We start from the raw sequence: 24843 nt of genomic DNA, 5'->3' as shown, positions 1-24843 counted from the left end.
ATGTGCAGTTTTGCTACACAACACAATGCCACAGATATCTCAAGTTTTGAGGGAGCGTGCAATTGGCATGCTGACTGCAGGAATGTCTACCAGAGCTGTTGCCAGAGAATTGAATGTTAATTTCTCTACCATAAGCCACGTCCAGTGTAGTTTATAAGAATTTGGCAGTAAGTCCAACCTGCGTAACAACCGCAGACCACGTGTAACCATGCCAGCCCAGGAACTCCACATCTGGCTTCTTCACCTGCTGGATTGTCTGAGACCAACCACCCGGACAGCTGATGAAACTGAGGATTATTTCTGTCTGTAATAAAGCCCTTTGTATTGACAAATTCCTTCTGATTGGCTGGGCCTGGCTACCCAGTGAGTAAACATGGCTTCCAAGTGGTTGGGCCTATGCCCTCCCAGGCCCACCAATGGCTGTGCCCCTGCTAAGTCACGTGACATCCATAGACTAATTAATTAATTTCTTTATATGATCTGTAACTCAGTAAAATGGTTGAAATTGTGGCATGTTGCGTTCATATTTTTGTACAGTACAGTATACATTTATTTCCATGACAGAATTGAAAAGTAATATTGGACTCACCAATATACTCACCATAAATGTTACATATCATGAAATTTCTATTTGAAATCTTTTGGACATCAGAGCAACTTTGAGGGAATCTTATTTGAGTCAGAAAAGGATTAGAAATCAATTAATCTGACCATCATTAACACAATGGATAACTCAAATGATTTATTACTGAAATATTGAAATAGCATTGGTGACTGAGAAAAACAAATTGGTACAATTTAAGGCCATGTGGCAAACAATAATGCAAGCAATAAGGATGTGAGTGTGAGCATGTGGGTCTTGGCAGAGGAGATGTAAGTCAGTGTTTTTATGTTTGTAATTTGGTGTAAAAAAAAAAAGTGAGAAGGAAATGACAAACAATTCAGATTTAAAAAATAAAGTATGGGCATGATATATTTGACTTTTGTTTAGATGTCCAGTTGGCTTCCACACTCTAAAAAAGGCTGGGTTGTTTAGAAGACCCAGCTGCTGGGTTGCAGGCATTTGTTTCATTTAAAAAGAGCACGGTTGGGTTGTTGATGCTGGGTTATTGAGATATGACCAAGCGGGTCAGATCAGAAGACTGGAGACGTGGCTTAGTAGAGGCATGGCTTTCATATAGTTACTTTTGTCCACCCGTGTGAGTAAATGTGATTCTGTTTCATCCGTTCTGTTGTATTGTTATCACGTGTTAAGGCTGAACACTGACTCTTTTGTAGCTTTTATTAGTGTATGAGTTTCTCAAGAGTCTATTCATATCCCAATGTTTGGATAGTCACCACTTTGTTATAATATGGAGAAAATAATGTTATTAATTTGATATAAAAATATATAATGTGCAAAAAAATACAAGGACAATTAACATTTGTGGTGTACAAACTTAACATGATGAACAGAAATTACTCTCAAGGGTGGCCACTAAAGCCACGCCCCTAAGAAACCACGCCTCCTAAAAATAAGATGAGGATTGCATTAAAAAGGCCCAGCTGCTGGGCCAACCCAGCATGAAAGTGATTAAAAACCTAACGGATTGTTAAATTAACCCATGTTTGGTAATCCAAACAACTTAATTTATTGGGTCAAAATAAACCAACTGTGTTTTGTCCAATAGCACCGTGTTCCCAAATAACCTCAATTGGGTTGTTTTTAACCCATCTTTTTTTAGAGTGCAGTTTGAGCAGGGGGGGCTTTAGTAACCCTAAAGGGGTGTCTTGCTCTATTAAAGTACATGCTGTTGACTGAGAAAACACGTTTGCATGTTTGTTTGTTTGTTGTTCTGTTTGACCATGTGGTGTGAGCTGCTGATCCCAAATAGGTTATAGCCATTAGTGTGTCCAACACTCGTTACGCCATTAACCCATTCATCACTGTAGTCGCAACATTGACAGAGGATTAACTGTGTGGTGGGGTGGTGGTTATTTAACGAGGCAAGTCAGTTAATTAAGAACAAATTATTATTTACAATGACGACCTACCCTGGCCAAACCCCGACGACGCTGGGCCAATTGTGCGTCGCCCTATGGGACTCTCAAACACGGTCCGATACGATACAGCCTGGATTCGAACCAGGTACTGTAGTGATGCCTCTTGCACTGACATGCAGTGCCTTAGACCGCTGCACCAATCTAGACCTCCAAGCCCCACACTCCTCCTGAGTGAACACATGTTTTCTCCCAAAACAGACCATGGTACACTGTCAATACCATGCAGCTGTGGTGTGATATTGTTTTTTCCTAGAGTTTAAACCAGTTTCTCTACTGATGTGGATCTACAGCACCATGCTAACATATTACAGCACCATGCTATAGCACCATACTACCATGTTACAGCACCATGCTATAGCAGCATCTACGTTACCATTCTACAGCGCCATGCTACAATGCTACAGCACCATTCTACAGCACCATGCTACAACACAGTTCTACAGCACCATTTGACCATGCTACAGCAACATGCTACAGCCCCATGGTACCATGATACAGCACCATGTTAAAACACCATGCTACCATGCTACAGTACCATGCTATAGCACCACGCTACAGCACCATACTACCATGTCACAGCACCATTCTACAGCACCATGCTACCATGCTACAGCACCATGCTACCATATACAGTACCATTCTATAGCACCATGCTACCATGCTACAGAACCATGCTACCATGCAACAGCACCATGCTACCATGCTACAGCAACAAGCTACCATTCTACAGCACCATGCTACAGCACAGTACTACAGCACCTTTCGACAGTGCTACAGCAACATGCTACAGCCCCATGGTACCATGATACAGCACCATGTTAAAACACCATGCTACCATGCTATAGCACCACGCTACAGCACCATACTACCATGTCACAGCACCATTCTACAGCACCATGCTACGATGCTACAGCACCATGCTACCATATACAGCACCATTCTATAGCACCATGCTACCATGCTACAGAACCATGCTACCATGCAACAGCACCATGCTACCATGCTACAGCAACAAGCTACCATTCTACAGCACCATGCTACAGCACAGTACTACAGCACCTTTCGACAGTGCTACAGCAACATGCTACAGCCCCATGGTACCATGATACAGCACCATGTTAAAACACCATGCTACCATGCTACAGTACCATGCTATAGCACCACGCTACAGCACCATACTACCATGTCACAGCACCATTCTACAGCACCATGCTACCATGCTACAGCACCATGCTACCATATACAGCACCATTCTATAGCACCATGCTACCATGCTACAGAACCATGCTACCATGCAACAGCACCATGCTACCATGCTACAGCAACAAGCTACCATTCTACAGCACCATGCTACAGCACAGTACTACAGCACCTTTCGACAGTGCTACAGCAACATGCTACAGCCCCATGCTACCATGTTACAGCACCATGTTAAAACACCATTCTACCATGCTACATTACCATTCTACAGCACCATGCTACAGCACATACTACCATGTTACAGCACCATGCTACCATGCTACCATTCTACAGCACCATGCTACAGCACCATTCTACTATTCTACAGCAACATGCTACAGCACCATTCTACAGCACCATGCTACAGAATCATCCTACAGCACCATGCTACACAACCATGCTACACAGCCATTCTACAGCACCACACTACAGCACAATGCCACCATTCTACAGCACCATGCTACAGCACCATAGCACCATGCCACATCACCATTCTACAGGACCATTCTACCGCACCATGCCACCATGGTACAGTGCCATTCTACAGCACCATGCTACAGCACCATAGCACCATTCTACAGGACCAATCTACAGCACCATGCCACCATACTACAGCACCATTCCATGCCATCACAGCACCATTCTTACCATGCTACCATGCCACAGTAACAGCAACATTCTACAGCACCATGCTACCATGCCACAGTAACATGCTACAGCAACATGCTACAGCAACATTCTACAGCACCATTGCAGATGGAAAGAAACGAAAGACAGATCAAAATAATGAGCAACGTAAGTGGAGGAAGCAGGAAGAAGGGGGAGCCAATCAAAAAACAGGATTATGCTTACTGTTTATGCCTACTATTATACCTAATCTCTCAGAGATACAGCACCATTCTATAGCACCATGCTACCATGCTACAGAACCACATGCAACAGCACCATGCATTCTACAGCACCATGCTACAGCACAGTACTACAGCAGCACCATAAAACACCATGCTACCATGCTATAGCACCACGCTACAGCACCATACTACCATGTCACAGCACCATAGCAAACAGCACCATGCTACCATGCTACCATGCTACCATGCATACAGCACCATGCTACAGAACCATGCTGCAACAGCAAAGCTACCATTCTACAGCACCATGCTACAGCACAGTACTACAGCACCTTTCGACAGTGCTACAGCAACATGCTACAGCACATGTTAAAACAGCACCATGCTACAGTGCTATAGCACCACGCTACAGCACCATACTACCATGTCACAGCACCATTCTACAGCACCATGCTACAGCACCATGCTACCATATACAGCACCATTCTATAGCACCATGCTACCATGCTACAGAACTATGCTACCATGCAACAGCACCATGCTACCATGCTACAGCAACAAGCTACCATTCTACAGCACCATGCTACAGCACAGTACTACAGCACCTTTCGACAGTGCTACAGCAACATGCTACAGCCCCATGCTACCATGTTACAGCACCATGTTAAAACACCATTCTACCATGCTACATTACCATTCTACAGCACCATGCTACAGCACATACTACCATGTTACAGCACCATGCTACCATGCTACCATTCTACAGCACCATGCTACCATGCTACAGCACCATTCTACTATTCTACAGCAACATGCTACAGCACCATCCTACAGCACCATGCTACAGAATCATCCTACAGCACCATGCTACACAGCCATTCTACAGCACCACACTACAGCACAATGCCACCATTCTACAGCACCATGCTACAGCACCATAGCACCATGCCACATCACCATTCTACAGGACCATTCTACCGCACCATGCCACCATGGTACAGTGCCATTCTACAGCACCATGCTACAGCACCATAGCACCATTCTACAGGACCAATCTACAGCACCATGCCACCATACTACAGCACCATTCCACCATGCTGCAGTGCCATGCTACAGCACCATGCTACAGCATCATTCTACAGTACCATGCTACCATGCCACAGTAACATGCTACAGCAACATTCTACAGCACCATGCTACCATGCCACAGTAACATGCTACAGCAACATGCTACAGCAACATTGCAGATGGAAAGAAACGAAAGACAGATCAAAATAATGAGCACCGTAAGTGGAGGAAGCAGGAAGAAGGGGCAGCCAATCAAAAAACAGGATTATGCTTACTGTTTATGCCTACTATTATACCTAATCTCTCAGAGATTGGGTAATAGGCAAGGAACAAACCATCCAATCAGATTCATTTTAAACAAAGATAGCTAATCACCCAATGAAATGTGGGTCACCAAACCATTTTTATTCACATACTTTTATAGGATGGAAAAATTAATGATATGGATTCTGGCCCATTGTTGAGTCCAAAAAGAATATGAGTCCCACTGAAGTATTAATACACAGAGAGTGTCTCCAGTAATGATAATGGCATGTGTCACGTGCATAAAAGTAGTAAGAACAATAGCTCAATCATTTCTACTGGCACAGGGAGATATGATTTTGGTCTGTTATGTTCCACTGAGTGTTCTATGAGCGGTCTCTCTGGTCTCCCATTGGTCAGAGCCAGGTTCTACCTCCAGGAGAGAGGCTAGGCAGCAACACGGGGTAGAAAATTTTGCTAACACTCAGTCATCAACACGTTCTCTCCATTCACTCATTCTCATCAACTGAAGCGTAACAATGGCATATTATGATGACTGAGGGAAAGTTTTTGTAATCATTTTAGATTTGTTTTTATTTTCAATGGAATAGAAATGAATTAGGATAGGGATGTAAAATGAACTGAAGAGGAAGGGCATCGACCATAGAAATGGATTAGAATAGGGATGTAAAATGAACTGAAGAGGAAGGGCATCGACCATAGAAATGGATTAGAATAGGGATGTAAAATGAACTGAAGAGGAAGGGCATCGACCATAGAAATGGATTAGAATAGGGATGTAAAATGAACTGAAGAGGAAGGGCATCGACCATAGAAATGGATTAGAATAGGGATGTAAAATGAACTGAAGAGGAAGGGCATCGACCATAGAAATGGATTAGAATAGGGATGTAAAATGAACTGAATAGGAAGGGCATCGACCATAGAAATGGATTAGAATAGGGATGTAAAATGAACTGAAGAGGAAGGGCATCGACCATAGAAATGGATTAGAATAGGGATGTAAAATGAACTGAAGAGGAAGGGCATCGACCAAAGAAATGATTTAGAATAGGGATGTAAATGAGCTGGAGAGGAGGGGCATCGACCATAGAAATGGATTAGAATAGGGATGTAAAATGAACTGAAGAGGAAGGGCATCGACCATAGAAATGGATTAGAATAGGGATGTAAATGAGCTGGAGAGGAGGGGCATCGACCATAGAAATTTATTAGAATAGGGATGTAAATGAGCTGAAGAGGAGGGGCATCGACCATAGAAATGGATTAGAATAGGGATGTAAATGAGCTGAAGAGGAGGGGCATCGACCATAGAAATTTATTAGAATAGGGATGTAAATGAGCTGAAGAGGAGGGGCATCGACCATAAAAATGGATTAGAATAGGGATGTAAATGAGCTGAAGAGGAGGGGCATCGACCATAGAAATGGATTAGAATAGGGATGTAAATGAAGCATCCACACTGGCCCCCTCCACATCATCATGCCACTTCAGGAAACAGCAGAGGGAACACCCCCCTATCCACATCAATGGAACAGTAGTGGAGAGGGTAGCAAGTTTTAAGTTCCTCGGCATACACATCACAGACAAACTGAATTGGTCCACTCACACAGACGGCATCGTGAAGAAGGCGCAGCAGCGCCTCTTCAACCTCAGGAGGCTGAAGAAATTTGGCTTGTCACCAAAAGCACTCACAAACTTCTACAGATGCACAATCGAGAGCATCCTGGCGGGCTGTATCACCGCCTGGTACGGCAACTGCTCCGCCCTCAACCGTAAGGCTCTCCAGAGGGTAGTGAGGTCTGCACAACGCATCACCGGGGGCAAACTACCTGCCCTCCAGGACACCTACACCACCCGATGTTACAGGAAGGCCATAAAGATCATCAAGGACATCAACCACCCGAGCCACTGCCTGTTCACCCCGCTATCATCCAGAAGGCGAGGTCAGTACAGGTGCATCAAAGCTGGGACCGAGAGACTGAAAAACAGCTTCTATCTCAAGGCCATCAGACTGTTAAACAGCCACCACTAACATTGAGTGGCTGCTGCCAACACACAGACACTGACTCAACTCCAGCCACTTTAATAATGGGAATTGATGGGAAATGATGTAAATATATCACTAGCCACTTTAAACAATGCTACCTTATATAATGTTACTTACCCTACATTATTCATCTCATATGCATACGTATATACTGTACTCTATATCATCGACTGCATCCTTATGTAATACATGTATCACTAGCCACTTTAACTATGCCACTTTGTTTACATACTCATCTCATATGTATATACTGTACTCGATACCATCTACTGTATCTTGCCTATGCTGCTCTGTACCATCACTCATTCATATATCTTTATGTACATATTCTTTATCCCCTTACATTGTGTATAAGACAGTAGTTTTGGAATTGTTAGTTAGATTACTTGTTGGTTATTACTGCATTGTCGGAACTAGAAGCACAAGCATTTCGCTACACTCGCATTAACATCTGCTAACCATGTGTATGTGACAAATAAAATTTGATTTGATGACGTGTTGGCATCCACACTGGCCCACCTTCACATCACAATGACGTGTTGGCATCTACACTGGCCCCCTACACATCATCATGATGTGTTGGCATCTACACTGGCCCCCTCCACATCATCATGACGTGTTGGCATATACACTGGCCCCCTCCACATCATCATGACGTGTTGGCATCTACACTGGTCCCCTCCACATCATCATGACGTGTTGGCATCTACACTGGCCCCCTCCACATCATCATGACGTGTTGGCATCTACACTGGCCCCCTCCAAATCATCATGACGTGTTGGCATCTACACTGGTCCCCTCCACATCATGACGTGTTGGCATCTACACTGGCCCCCTCCACATCATCATGACGTGTTGGCATCTACACTGGTCCCCTCCACATCATCATGACGTGTTGGCATCTACACTGGCCCCCTCCACATCATCATTATGTGTTGGCATCTACACGGGCCCCCTCCACATCATGACGTGTTGGCATCCACACTGGCCCCCTCCACATCATGACGTGTTGGCATCTACACTGGTCCCCTCCACATCATCATGACGTGTTGGCATCTACACTGGTCCCCTCCACATCATCATGACGTGTTGGCATCTACACTGGCCCCCTCCACATCATGACGTGTTGGCATCTACACTGGTCCCCTCCACATCATGACGTGTTGGCATCTACACTGGTCCCCTCCACATCATCATGACGTGTTGGCATCTACACTGGCCCCCTCCACATCATGACGTGTTGGCATCTACACTGGTCCCCTCCACATCATGACGTGTTGGCATCTACACTGGTCCCCTCCACATCATCATGACGTGTTGGCATCTACACTGGTCCCCTCCACATCATCATGACGTGTTGGCATCTACACTGGCCCCCTCCACATCATCATGACGTGTTGGCATCGACACTGGCCCCCTCCACATCAACATGACGTGTTGGCATCTACACTGGCCCCCTCCACATCATCATGACGTGTTGGCATCTACACTGGCCCCCTCCACATCATCATGACGTGTTGGCATCTACACTGGCCCCCTCCACATCATCATGACGTGTTGGCATCTACACTGGTCCCCTCCACATCATCATGACGTGTTGGCATCTACACTGGTCCCCTCCACATCATCATGACATGTTGGCATCTACACTGGTCCCCTCCACATCATCATGACGTGTTGGCATCTACACTGGCCCCCTCCACATCATCATTATGTGTTGGCATCGACACTGGCCCCCTCCACATCATGACGTGTTGGCATCTACACTGGTCCCCTCCACATCATCATGATGTGTTGGCATCTACACTGGTCCCCTCCACATCATCATGACGTGTTGGCATCTACACTGGCCCCCTCCACATCATGACGTGTTGGCATCTACACTGGTCCCCTCCACATCATCATGACGTGTTGGCATCTACACTGGCCCCCTCCACATCATCATGCCGTGTTGGCATCTACACTGGCCCCCTTCACATCATCATGCCGTGTTGGCATCTACTCTGGTCTCCTCCACATCATCATGCCGTGTTGGCATCTACACTGGTCCCCTCCACATCATCAAGCCGTGTTGGCATCTACACTGATCCCCTCCACATCATGACGTGTTGGCATCTACACTCCCTCCACATCATCATGCCGTGTTGGCATCTACACTCCCTCCACATCATCATGCCGTGTTGGCATCTACACTGATCCCCTCCACATCATGACGTGTTGGCATCTACACTCCCTCCACATCATCAAGCCGTGTTGGCATCTACACTGATCCCCTCCACATCATGACGTGTTGGCATCTACACTCCCTCCACATCATCAAGCCGTGTTGGCATCTACACTCCCTCCACATCATCATGCCGTGTTGGCATCTACACTGGTCCCCTCCACATCATCATGCCGTGTTGGCATCTACACTGGCCCCCTCCACATCATGCCGTGTTGGCATCTACACTGCTCCCCTCCACATCATCATGCCGTGTTGGCATCTACACTGGTCCCCTCCACATCATCATGCCGTGTTGGCATCTACACTGGTCCCCTCCACATCATCATGACGTGTTGGCATCTACACTGGCCCCCTCCACATCATCATGACGTGTTGGCATCTACACTGGTCCCCTCCACATCATCATGACGTGTTGGCATCTACACTGGTCCCCTCCACATCATCATGCCGTGTTGGCATCTACACTGGTCCCCTCCACATCATCATGACGTGTTGGCATCTACACTGGTCCCCTCCACATCATCATTATGTGTTGGCATCTACACTGGTCCCCTCCACATCATGACGTGTTGGCATCTACACTGGCCCCCTCCACATCATCATGACGTGTTGGCATCTACACTGGCCCCCTCCACATCAACATGACGTGTTGGCATCTACACTGGCCCCCTCCACATCATCATGACGTGTTGGCATCTACACTGGTCCCCTCCACATCATCATGATGTGTTGGCATCTACACTGGTCCCCTCCACATCATCATGACGTGTTGGCATCTACACTGGTCCCCTCCACATCATCATGATGTGTTGGCATCTACACTGGTCCCCTCCACATCATGACGTGTTGGCATCTACACTGGTCCCCTCCACGTCATCATGATGTGTTGGCATCTACACTGGCCCCCTCCACATCATCATGACGTGTTGGCATATACACTGGCCCCCTCCACATCATCATGACGTGTTGGCATCTACACTGGCCCCCTCCACATCATCAAGACGTGTTGGCATCTACACTGGTCCCCTCCACATCATCATTATGTGTTGGCATCTTCACTGGTCCCCTCCACATCATCATGATGTGTTGGCATCTACACTGGCCCCCTCCACATCAATATGATGTGTTGGAATCTACACTGGCCCCCTTCACATCATCATGATGTGTTGGCATCTACACTGGCCCCCTCCACATCAACATGATGTGTTGGCATCTACACTGGCCCCCTCCACATCAACATGACGTGTTGGCATCTACACTGCACCATTGTGGGCCCCCTCCACATCAACATGACGTGTTGGCATCTATACTGCACCATTGTGGGCCCCCTCCACTTTCCTCAGTAAATCAATAGAATATGGGGCTGGTGCAGATAAGATGGACCCAGTCATATTGTGGGCTCTGAGAGGATAGACAGGGTTGATGTTTCCAGCAACTAAATTAATAGGAGACCCTCCGAAACCCTGCCTCTGTTTTGACACTGAACATTAACCCCTCTGTCAGAGATAACGGATACAACACACACACACACACACACACACACACACACACACACACACACACACACACACACACACACACACACTGGTCCATGGTTTACTTTAGCATGATATAAAACAATGGTAGAAATTAATTATTTGTCTTTTCAACATTGATGCAACTCATAATGAAAAGTGTATACAGTCGGGCAAAAAAAGTATTTAGTCAGCCACCAATTGTGCAAGTTCTCCCACTTAAAAAGATGAGAGAGGCCTGTAATTTTCATCATAGGAACACTTCAACTATGACAGACAAAATGAGAAAAAAAATCCAGAAAATCACATTGTAGGATTTTTTATGAATTTATTTGCAAATTATGGTGGAAAATAAGTATTTGGTCACCTACAAACAAGCAAGATTTCTGGCTCTCACAGAGCTGTAACTTCTTCTTTAAGAGGCTCCTCTGTCCTCCGCTCGTTACCTGTATTAATGGCACCTGTTTGAACTTGTTATCAGTATAAAAGACACCTGTCCACAACCTCAAACAGTCACACTCCAAACTCCACTATGGCCAAGACCAAAGAGCTGTCAAAGGACACCAGAAACAAAATTGTAGACCTGCACCAGGCTGGGAAAGACTGAATCTGCAATAGGTAAGCAGCTTGGTTTGAAGAAATCAACTGTGGGAGCAATTATTAGGAAATGGAAGACATACAAGACCACTGATAATCTCCCTCGATCTGGGGCTTCAGATCAGGCCCATCTGAAGTTTGCTAGAGAGCATTTAGATGATCCAGACGAAGATTGGGAGAATGTCATATGGTCAGATGAAACCAAAATAGAACTTTTTGGTAAAAACTCAACTCGTTGTGTTTGGAGGACAAAGAATGCTGAGTTGCATCCAAAGAACACCATACCTACTGTGAAGCATGGGGGTGGAAACATCATGCTTTGGGGCTGCAAAGGGACCAGGACGACTGATTCGCGTAAAGGAAAGAATGAATGGGGCCATGTATCGTGAGATTTTGAGTGAAAACCTCCTTCCATCAGCAAGGGCATTGAAGATGAAACGTGGCTGGGTCTTTCAGCATGACAATGATCCCGAACACACCGCCCCGGGCAACGAAGGAGTGGCTTCGTAAGAAGCATTTCAAGGTCCTGGAGTGGCCAAGCCAGTCTCCAGATCTCAACCCCATAGAAAATCTTTGGAGGGAGTTGAAAGTCCGTGTTGCCCAGCAACAGCCCCAAAACATCACTACTCTAGAAGAGATCTGCATGGAGGAATGGGCCAAAATACCAGCAATAGTGTGTGAAAACCTTGTGAATACTTACAGAAAACTTTTGACCTCTGTCATTGCCAACAAACGGTATATTACAAAGTATTGAGATAAACTTTTGTTATTGACCAAATACTTATTTTTCACCATATTTTGCAAATGATTTAATAAAAAATCCTACAATGTGAATTTCTGGATTTTTTTTCTCATTTTGTCTGTCATAGTTGAAGTGTACCTATGATGAAAATTACAGGCCTTGCAGAACTTACAGGCCTTGCAGAACAATTGTGAGAACTTGCACAATTGGTGGCTGACTAAATACTGTTTTGCCTCATTGTATATACAATACAACATGTATAATACCACCATACAACAATATTACACCACTACATATATACAATACAACATGTATAATACCACCATACAACAACATTACACCACTACATATATACAATACAACATGTATAATACCACCATACAACAATATTACACCACTACATATCTACAATACAACATGTATAATACCACCATACAACAATATTACACCATTACATATCTACAATACAACATGTATAATACCACCATACAACAATATTACACCATTACATATCTACAATACAACATGTATAATACCACCATACAACAATATTACACCACTACATATCTACAATACAACATGTATAATACCACCATACAACAATATTATACCACTACATATCTACAATACAACATGTATAATACCACCATACAACAATATTATAACACCACTACATATCTACAATACAAAATGTATAATACCACCATACAACAATATACACCACTACATATCTACAATACAACATGTATAATACCACCATACAACAATAGTACACCACTACATGTATAATACCACCATACAACAATATTATACCACTACATATCTACAATACAACATGTATAATACCACCATACAACAATATTATACCATTACATATCTACAATACAACATGTAATATTACATCACTACATATATACAATACCACCATACAACAATATTACACCACTACATATATACAATACAACATGTATAATACCACCATACAACAATATTACACCACTACATATCTACAATACAACATGTATAATACCACCATACAACAATATTACACCACTACATATATACAATACAACATGTATAATACCACCATACAACAATATTACACCACTACATATCTACAATACAACATGTATAATACCACCATACAACAATATTACACCACTACATATATACAATACAATATGTATAATACCACCATACAACAATATACACCACTACATATCTACAATACTGTCACGACTTCCACCGAAGTCGGCTCCTCTCCTTGTTCGGGTGGCGTTCAGCGATCGACGTCACCGGCTTTCGCCGCTCCATTTCTCATATTCCGTTGGTTTTGTCTTGTTCCATTACACACCTGGTTTTCATTCCATGATTACTGCATTATTTAGTCCTCTGTTTCCCCTCCATGTCTTTGTGTGTAATTGTTTGTTTGTGCTGTGTATTATTGTCGGGCGCTTTACTTTTGCCATGTTCCGTGTTTTTGGCACGTTATTGTTTTTACGTGCTATATTTTGTGGAACGGAATTAAAGTGGGCCTGTTCACTACACTCTGCTCTCCTACACCTGACTTCGCCTCCCGTACACACCCTTGACAAATACAACATGTATAATACCACCATACAACAATATTACACCACTACATATATACACAATACAAACTGTATAATACCACCATACAACAATATTACACCACTACATATATACAATACAACATGTATAATACCACCATACAACAATATTATACCACTACGTATCTACAATACAAACTGTATAATACCACCATACAACAATATTATACCACTACATATATACAATACAACATGTATAATACCACCATACAACAATATTACACCACTACATATCTACAATACAACATGTATAATACCACCATACAACAATATACACCACTACATATCTACAATACAACATGTATAATACCACCATACAACAATATTACATCACTACATATATACAATACAACATGTATAATACCACCATACAACAATATTATACCACTACGTATCTACAATACAAACTGTATAATACCACCATACAACAATATTACACCACTACATATCTACAATACAACATGTATAATACCACCATACAACAATATACACCACTACATATCTACAATACAACATGTATAATACCACCATACAACAATATTACATCACTACATATATACAATACAACATGTATAATACCACCATACAACAATATTACACCACTACATATATACAATACAACATGTATAATACCACCATACAACAATATTACACCACTACATATCTACAATACAACATGTATAATACCACCATACAACAATATTATACCACTACATATCTACAATACAACATGTATAATACCACCATACAACAATATACACCACTACATATCTACAATACAACATGTATAATACCACCATACAACAATATTACAATGTACGTGTGTGTAGAGTGCGTGTGCTTGTGTGTGTACCTTTGTGTGTCTCTTGACAGTCCCGGCTGTTCCATAAGTTGTATTTTTACCTGTTTTTTAAAAATCTGATAATACTGCTTGAATCAGTTACCTGATGTGGAATAGAGTTCCATGTAGTCATAGCTCTATGTAGTACTGTTAGCCTCCCATAGTCAGTTCTAGACTTGGGGACAGTGAAGAGGCCTCTGGTGGCATGCCTTGTGGGGTATGCATCGGTGTCTGAGCTGTGTGCTAGTCGTTTAAACAGACAGCTCGGTGCATTCAACATGTCTATACCTCTTACAAACACAAGTAGTGATGAAGTCATCCTCTCCTCCACTTTGAGCCATGAGAGATTGACATGCATATTATTAATTTTAGCTCTCTGTGTACATTTAAGGGCCAGCCGTGCTGCCCTGTTCTGAGCCTATTGTAATTTTCCGAGGTCTTTCTTTGTGGCACCTGACCACACGACTGAACAGTAGTCCAGGTGCGAGGTCCTTCTTTGTGGTACCTGACCACATGACTGAACAGTAGTCCAGGTGTGAGGTCCTTCTTTGTGGCACCTGACCACATGACTGAACAGTAGTCCAGGTGCGAGGTCCTTCTTTGTGGTACGTGACCACATGACTGAACAGTAGTCCAGGAGTGAGGTCCTTCTTTGTGGTACCTGACCACATGACTGAACAGTAGTCCAGGAGCGAGGTCCTTCTTTGTGGTACGTGACCACATGACTGAACAGTAGTCCAGGTGCGAGGTCTTTCTTTGTGGCACCTGATCACATGACTGAACAGTAGTCCAGGTGCGAGGTCCTTCTTTGTGGTACCTGACCACATGACTGAACAGTAGTCCAGGTGCGAGGTCCTTCTTTGTGGTACGTGACCACATGACTGAACAGTAGTCCAGGTGCGAGGTTCTTCGTTGTGGTACCTGACCACATGACTGAACAGTAGTCCAGGTGCGAGGTCCTTCTTTGTGGTACGTGACCACATGACTGAACAGTAGTCCAGGTGCGAGGTCCTTCTTTGTGGTACCTGACCACATGACTGAACAGTAGTCCAGGAGCGAGGTCCTTCTTTGTGGTACCTGACCACATGACTGAACAGTAGTCCAGGAGCGAGGTCCTTCTTTGTGGTACGTGACCACATGACTGAACAGTAGTCCAGGAGCGAGGTCCTTCTTTGTGGTACGTGACCACATGACTGAACAGTAGTCCAGGAGCGAGGTCCTTCTTTGTGGTACGTGACCACATGACTGAACAGTAGTCCAGGAGCAAGGTCTTTCTTTGTGGCACCTGACCACATGACTGAACAGTAGTCCAGGTGCGAGGTCCTTCTTTGTGGTACCTGACCACACGACTGAACAGTAGTCCAGGAGCGAGGTCCTTCTTTGTGGTACGTGACCACATGACTGAACAGTAGTCCAGGAGCGAGGTCCTTCTTTGTGGTACGTGACCACATGACTGAACAGTAGTCCAGGAGCGAGGTCCTTCTTTGTGGTACGTGACCACATGACTGAACAGTAGTCCAGGAGCAAGGTCTTTCTTTGTGGCACCTGACCACATGACTGAACAGTAGTCCAGGTGCGAGGTCCTTCTTTGTGGTACCTGACCACACGACTGAACAGTAGTCCAGGTGCGAGGTCCTTCTTTGTGGTACCTGACCACATGACTGAACAGTAGTCCAGGAGCGAGGTCCTTCTTTGTGGTACGTGACCACATGACTGAACAGTAGTCCAGGTGCGAGGTCTTTCTTTGTGGCACCTGACCACATGACTGAACAGTAGTCCAGGTGCGAGGTCCTTCTTTGTGGTACCTGACCACACGACTGAACAGTAGTCCAGGTGCGACAAAGATACTGATAAAACCAAAGCAGTACTAAGAGGCGGAGCAATTAAAGCAGCTTCCCCCTGAGGTCAGAATAATCTAATCAAAATGAAACTATGTCACATGCGCCGAATAGAACAAGTGTAGACTTTACAGTAAAATGCTTACTTATACAATCCCTTAACAAACAGTGCAGTTCAAGAGTAAAGAAAATATCTACCAAATAAACTAAAGTAAAAAATTATCAAAAGTAACACAATAACGTAACAATAACGAGGCCATATACAGGGGGTACCGGTACCGAGTCAGTGTGCAGGGGTCATTTGTACATGTAGGTAGGGGTGAAGTGACTATGCATAGATAATAAACAGCGAGTAGCAGCAGTGTACAAAAGAAATGGATGGGGGGGTCAATGTAATAGTCCTGTAGCCATTTGATGAATTGTTCAGGAATCTTATGGCTTGGGGGTAGAAGCTGTTAAGGAGCCTTTTGGTCCTAGACTTGGCGCTCCGGTACCGCTTGTCGTGTGGTAGCACAGAAAACAGTCCACGACCTGGGTGACTGGAGTCTCAGACAATTTTATGGGATTTCTTCTGACAACGCCTATTATATATGTCCTGAATGGCAGGAAACTTGGCCCCAGTGATGTACTGGAACGTACACACTAACCTCTGTAGAGCCTTACGGTCAGATGCCGAGCAGTTTCCATACCAGGCGGTGATGCAACCGGTCAGGATGCTCTCGATGGTGCAGCTGTAGAACTTTTTGAGGATCTGGGGACCCATGCCAAATCTTTTCAGTCTCCTGAGGGGGAAAAGGTTTTGTTGTGCCCTCTTTGCGACGGTCTTGGTGTGTTTGGACCATGACATGGTGATGTGGACACCAAGGAACTTGAAACTCTCGACCCGCTCCACTACAGCCCCGTCGATGTTAATGGGGGCCTGTTCGGCCCGCCTTTCCCTGTAGTCCACAATCACCTCCTTTGTCTTGTTCACATTGAGAGGGAGGTTGTTGTCCAGGCACTACACTGACAGTTCTCTGACCTCCTCCCTATCTCATTGTTGTAGGTGATCAGGCCTCCCACTGTTGTGTCATCAGCAAACTTGATGATGGTGTTGGAGTCGTGTTTGGCCACGCAGTGGTGGGTGTACAGGGAGTACTGGAGGGGACTAAATACACACCACTGAGTGGCCCCAGTGTTGAGGATCAGGGGCCCCAGTGGTGAAGTCTAGGATCCAGTTGCAGAGGGATGTGTTTAGTCCCAGGGTCCGTAGCTTAGTAATGAGCTTCGTTGGCACTATGGTGTTGAACGCTGAGCTGTAGTCAATGAACAGTATTCTCACATAGGTGTTCCTTTTGTCCAGGTGGGAAAGGGCAGTGTGGAGTGCGATTGAGATTGCGTCATCTGTGGATCTGTAGGGGCGGTATGCGAATTGGAGTGGGTCTAGGGTAACCGGGAGGATGCTGTGGATGTGAGCCATGACCAGCCTTTCAAAGCACTTCATGGCTACCGATGTGAGTGCTATGGGGCAGTAATCATTTAGGCGGGTTACCTTCGCTTCCTTGGGCACAGGGACTATGGTGGTCTGCTTGAAACATGTAGGTATTACAGACTCAGTCAGGGAGAGGTTGAAAATGTCAGTGAAGACACTTGCCAGTTGGTCTGTGCATGCTTTGAGTACATGGCCTGGTAATCCATCTGCCCCCGCAGCTTTGTGAATGTTGACCTGTTTAAAGGTCTTGCTCACATCGGCTACCGAGAGCGTTATCACACAGTCATCCAGAACAGAACAGAATAATGTAGTGCTAACTACACTAACAACAGCCACTTTAAAGCTCATTAGAGGTGATTAGGGGCCTTAACCCAGCTAAAGCCTCGTTGTCCTATAGAGAGAGAGAGGAGAAACCAAACCACCACTGAACATGGCAGCTAGCCAGAGTAATGCAGGTAACCAACTGGCCTCTAAACCAAACTATATTCTGAGAGATGTAGGTGAAGAAAGGGGAATAAGAATCAGGTAAAATTCCCTTGTCTACATCCCAAATGCCACCCCTTTCCCTTTATAGTGGACTAAATAGGGAATAGGGTGCCATTTGGGATTACACACCTTGTCTCTCAGCTCCTTGAAGGAGGTCCTGGCTGCTGCTGTCCAGGGCAGGGCCTCTGTTGCTCAGTAGCCTACACCCTCCTCATTGGGAGATTATTTTTATTGGATGTGTTTCAAACAGAACCAACACTTGGGATTTCAATACAAACAATGTTTTCAAAGATTTGATTTACCACAATACACGGGAGTGGTCCCAAGATGAAGCGGCCGCCCTTCTCTATCTCTCAATGTAAAATAAAGGAACATTCATCACAACTTCTCCCTATAAGAAGTCTTCCCTGACCCACCTCCGCTCAACATACGGCACGGTAAGGGTTAGAGGAGGTGCCACACTTGGATTGGTAAAAAAAAAAGTTAGATAAAAAAAGATATAGTATATATACAGTGGGGCAAAAAAGTATTTAGTCAGCCACCAATTGTGCAAGTTCTCCCACTTAAAAATATGAGAGAGGCCTGTAATTTTCATCATAGGTACACTTCAACTATGACAGACAAAATTAGAAAAAAAATCCAGAAAATCACATTGTAGAATTTTTTATGAATTTATTTGCAAATTATGGTAAAAGTAAATGGACCATCCTGGGCCACTTAAATGTGCATTCAGTCAGAACTTCTGTATCTGCTCTCGTCTCCCTCCCAGTCTCTCGTGCCAGACGACTTACTTCTGTAAGCGAGACTAGATCTGCTCTATCAGGTGGTGCTAAAGCTAATTGTAATTAACTTGTAAATAACAGTCATGGAAGACTGGGACCTGATAAACCGGACATCTACATCCAACAAGAGTTGAAGGAAAGAGAGACACTAGCTAGAACCTTCTCATCGGGGATCTGGTAGGACAAAAAAAGCATAACTGTGGCTGGCCAATTTGATTGCTTCCCCCCATGTTCATCAGGTTCTACTGTAGGTGACAGGGCGACATGTTGTGTGGACTAAAACAGCATGCTCCCCATGACAATTTCAAGATGATCTAAACTAATATCTGACTAATTCGGAAATCTGAAGTTATTTCAGAATGAAAGTTAACTGGCTAGTGAGTCATACTTTGTGACATTGTGTTAGCTATCCCTAGTTAGATAATGTATTTTCAAAGGTAGATAACTGGTTCATTTGACCAATGAATCATCCAAATATTTGTCAAAATTGCTAAAGCTAGCGTGTGGGGAGGGGTTCAGACAGACCATAAAAGAACCCTCAATACAAATGATTCATACATAACAGTGAGTGAATAATCTAATAGCACAGTCAGTCAGTCAATAGGTTTCTCTTGTGGGATTGAGAATTTGTAGTTGAGTGAGGGAAGAATTCAAATCATCTGCGACTTTGGCAGTTCCTAGTTTACATGTGAGCAAGGCTGAGAGAGAGAGAGGCAGGGAGCTGGTGTTACTGGTTGGTACTGAGAACACAGCTTAGAGGGGATCACGGCAGGCAGACTGGCTCAGTTGGAGCAGCAGACCGTTGACAGGTTAACCTCCTGGCATGCAAGAGCCACAGGAGCCAGCTCAATGTCACAGAGAATATGGATTACCAACCAATGTCACAGACTGCTCTGAAACTTTCACCACAGGGAGACCCATGAGGTTGTTGGGGTTTTGTACTGAGAGTGTAGGCCTATGAAGTATGAATTAGGCCTATTCTAAGGTGAAGGTGAAAAGTATGGGCCTAGGACTCTGAGGTGTCTATGTCCCACCTGGTCCACTGTCACTACATAACCTACTACTGGCACTAAGGACAGGAGCAGTTGGTAGTGTCAAAGCAGTGTCACCAAGCATCAGGCTAATTATCCCCATAGACTACATCACATGCACAAAAATAAAGAAGGATAACTTCTATGGTGCCAATAGATTTAAATTAACTATGTTTATCATATTAGCAATTCAGCACGAAAAAAAGGTCTGATGACATCATGATCACCATTGTTTCATGATAATAATGTAAAATTATGTCTATCACTCACCTGCAGCTCGCACCATGCCACTTCCACAGTAGTCTCTGTGTCCAGTCCTTTATAAACGGTCTTAAACGAACCCCTCCCAATCTCAATGTTGAATTTCAGGTATCTTCCATCAGGTGAGGTGGCCACAGCTTTGGTCTCAATGTCCTCCCTCTCCTCCTGTTCACATTTGCTTTCATACGGACTGCGTGACAACACGTTGTGTGGTTTATTTTGAACAAGCTCATTGTCTGAGTCCGAGCTGGCATCTTGTCTGTTGGGACTCTGGGTCGAGCTCCAGTTGTTCACCAGAGGGGTGACCGGGTCCTTGACTTGGGTACAGGGGGACTTGCTGCCGGTGATGCTCGCGCCCGGGATGGAGACCGGAGATGGAGACGTCGGCGGAGTCTCCGTTTTGTCGTCCTCCTCAACTCTGGCCTCCGTCAAAGTTAAAATATTCTCCGCGGACCCGGAAAGAGCCTTTGAAAGCGTCCCACCATAGAGTTGTGGGTCGATGTCCATGTTAATTTTGTGAAGTCCATAAGAGTTTCTCCTGCCACCCAAGTTGTTCCTCAGTGGCATCGACGGGACCCGGCCAGATAAGCAGTCATCTTTCAGTTCGACCGAAAGGCTTGGGAAGCCGCGTCCAGCTACCTCAAACTCAGTGTGTGACATTATAATGGTTCGTATTCTGATTTCCGAGACTTAAAAAAAATAAATAAGAAAATTAAACCCGGCCGTTACCTTAATAAAACAGCATGCTATTTACATATATCTTTCAGCAATTGATGCTACTTTCCATTGTAGCCTAGTTATACATTCTACACATTAGTTTAGTTGTGGAACATAGGGTAAATTGTGTGGCACGTAGCCTTGTACAAGACAATTAATTTAGGTCAATATAGACTGACAAAAACAAATATTCTCAATTTTGCAATTGAATTGAAATAGTTTACCTGAAAAGGTGTTCAAATTCGGGAAAAAAATCACACAATGCATGTCAGATAATCCGAGTCGTTCATTTGCACTTGTATGTGTGAGTCGTAAACTCAACTGTAACCTCTAGTGAAGAAATGAAAGCCTCTGTCTATATCGACCGAGACCCGCGGGTGCTCTCAACTCCGCCCCCATAAACAGTCTCCCGTAGTTTACCTGGGCAATGTGACGCAGCATGCAGCGCTTGATTCACAAACAAGAGCCTCTTCTCAAATGACTGACTTCATGAGGTATATGTCCATTCGTGTGTATATTCCTTATTTTCTTTGGAATCGTTGATAACATGATTTTCCTGTTCTGAATCAGTTATGTAATTATATTACCAAATACCATAGAACCAAGTAAATGGCTCACCTCATGGTGAGGTGAATCAGAGCAGCATGGGATTAACCTCATTGCCTAGTGGAGGTCAGTAATGTCACAGGGACATGTCTCCCTTTCTTGTATCCCAAATTGCACCATATTCCATATAAAGGGCTCTCTCTAGCTGCTACTTTTACACTGAACAAAAATATAAACACAACATGCAACAATTTTTAAGATTTTACTGAGTTACAGTTCATATAAGGAAATTAGTCAATTGAAATAAATAAATTAGGCCCTAATCTATGGATTTCATAACTGGGAATACAGATATGCATCTGTTGGTCACAGTTACCTTAAAAAAAAGGTAGGGGAGTGAATCAGAAAACCAGTCAGTATCTGGTGTGACCACCAATTGCCTCATGCAGCACGACACATCTCCTTCCCATAGAGTTGATCAGGCTGTTGCAGTCCCTGTAGTGCACTACGTTTGACCAGAATCCCACTATATAGAGAATACGGAGCCAATATAGACGCAGATGAAACACTGAGCCATGATGATAGTAGATTGGGAGACAGAGAGCTTCTCTCCCATAGGTTGAAACAAGACACATCACCAAGGCCACAGTCAGCCACACCTGTCACACTACAGTGAGCTATCAGCAAACACGCACAAGAGTCAGCTCAGCTGGACCAAGGACCAAGCCTATGGAGACATTCCACATTGTCAGCTAATTTGCAAGGTCCTCCTCCAAGCCCAGCTGGTGATTGTAATAAGTATTCAGACAAGGGGTCTTTTTCCACATTTTGTTACTTTACAGCCTTATTCTAAAATGGATTAAAATCTACACATAGTATCCTACAATGATCCTACAGATCCTCTCAAGCTCTGTCAGGTTGGATGGGGAGCGTCGCTACACAGCTATTTTCAGATCGGGTTCAATTCCAGGCTCGGTCTGGCTGGGCCACTCAAGGACATTCAGAAACTTGTCCTGAAGCCACTCCTGCATTGTCTTGGCTGTGTGCTTAGGGTCATTGTCCTGTTAGAAGGTGAACCTTTGGCCTAGTCTGTCCTGAGAGCTCTGGAGAAGTTTTTCATCAAGGATCTCTCCGTTCATCTTTCCCTTGATCCTGACTAGTCTCCCAGTCCCTGCCACTGAAAAACATCCCCACAGCATGTTGCTGCCACCACCATGCTTCACCATAGGTGCCAGGTTTCCTCCAGATGTGCCGCTTGACATTCAGGACAAAGAGATCAATCTTGGTTTCATCAGACCAGATAATCTTGTTTCTCATATTCTGAGAGACTTTAGGTGCCTTTTGGCAAACTACAGGTGGCCTTTCATGTGCCTTTTACTGAGGAGTGGCTTCCATCTGACCACTCTACCACAAAGGCCTGATTGGTGGAGTGCTGCAGAGATGGTTGTCATTCTGGAAGGTTCTCCCATCTCAACAGAGGAACTCTGGAGCTCTGTCAGAGTGACCATCGGGTTCTTGGTCACCTCCCTGACCAAGAACCTTTTCCACCGATTGCTCAGTTTGACCAGGTAGCCAGCTCTAGGAAGAGTCTTGGTGGTTCCAAACTTCTTCCATTTAAGAATGATGGAGGCCACTGTGTTCTAGGGGACTGTCAATGCTGCAAAAAAAAATTGGCACGCTTCCCCTGATCTGTGCCTCGACACAATCTTGTCTCGGAGCTCTACGGTCAATTCCTTCTTCGACCTCATGGCTTGGTTTTTGCTCTGACCTGCACTATCAAGTGTGGAACCTTACATAGACAGGTGTGTGCCTTTCCAAATCATGTCCAATTAATTAAATTTACCACAGGTGGACTTCAATCAAGTTGTAGAAACATCTCAAGGATGATCAGTGGAAACAGGATGCATCTGAGCTCAATTTCTAGTCTTGTTGAAAAGAGTCTGAATACTTATGTAAATAAGTTTTTTATTTGTAATACATTGGCAAAAAATTATAGAAATCTGTTTTCGCTTTGTCATTATGGGGTATTGTGTGTAGGTTGATGAGGGAAGAAAATGTATTAAATCAATTTTAGAGTAAGGCTGTAACGTAACAAAATGTGAAAAAAGGTAAAGGGGTCTGAATACTTTACGAATGAACTGTACATAAACACAGTAACATCCCAGTCAGTCTGTCTAGTGATCCCTAGGAAGTTACTACCAACATGGTTGTGTAAGGCAGGCTATATATTTCTTGGTTATGTAGAGTCTCTGGGCTTGATCAACATTGCAGACGACTGCCAATTAACTGATCTACAAATCACTGCATAACCACTCATTATCATTAGTAGATGAGTCAGTCAGAATTGTCCCACAAAACATCACTGACTTGATGCTCTCAAACAACCTTTAGTATTACTTTAACTAAATAATGTTCTTCCATATATAAGCCTGGTGCCCATTCATAAAGTCGTATTAAAACTGTATTTATCTTTTGACAGTAGGGGGCACTATAATACAACAAATTCATCCAAGCTCCCCTGAGCAAGGATATGGTATGTTGCCACCATAGACATTCATATATATAAAATAGATTCTGCCCCTGAACAGGCAGTTAACCCACTGTTCCTAGGCAGTCATTGAAAATAAGAATTTGTTCTTAACTGAC

The 24843-nt window shown here is 44.1% G+C and overlaps 1 protein-coding gene across 1 annotated transcript in view; it reads right to left on the bottom strand.

The window, feature by feature from the left end:
• The window catches only part of LOC115113809 (serine/threonine-protein kinase WNK4-like), a 120119-nt gene extending 95278 nt beyond the window's left edge, over positions 1-24841 (bottom strand). Inside the window, exon 1 of the mRNA XM_065013218.1 lies at positions 20944-24841. Within this exon, the coding sequence (XP_064869290.1) occupies positions 20944-21594 (651 nt within the window). The 5' untranslated portion in view covers positions 21595-24841. The remainder of the gene's footprint in view (positions 1-20943) is intronic.
• Positions 24842-24843: the final 2 nt, after the last annotated feature.

The sequence above is a fragment of the Oncorhynchus nerka genome, linkage group LG28, assembly GCF_034236695.1.
Source record: "Oncorhynchus nerka isolate Pitt River linkage group LG28, Oner_Uvic_2.0, whole genome shotgun sequence".
Taxonomy (NCBI): Eukaryota; Metazoa; Chordata; class Actinopteri; order Salmoniformes; family Salmonidae; genus Oncorhynchus; species Oncorhynchus nerka.
The sequence above is the reverse complement of the archived record's forward strand: the minus strand, read 5'-3'. Positions and strand labels throughout refer to the sequence as shown.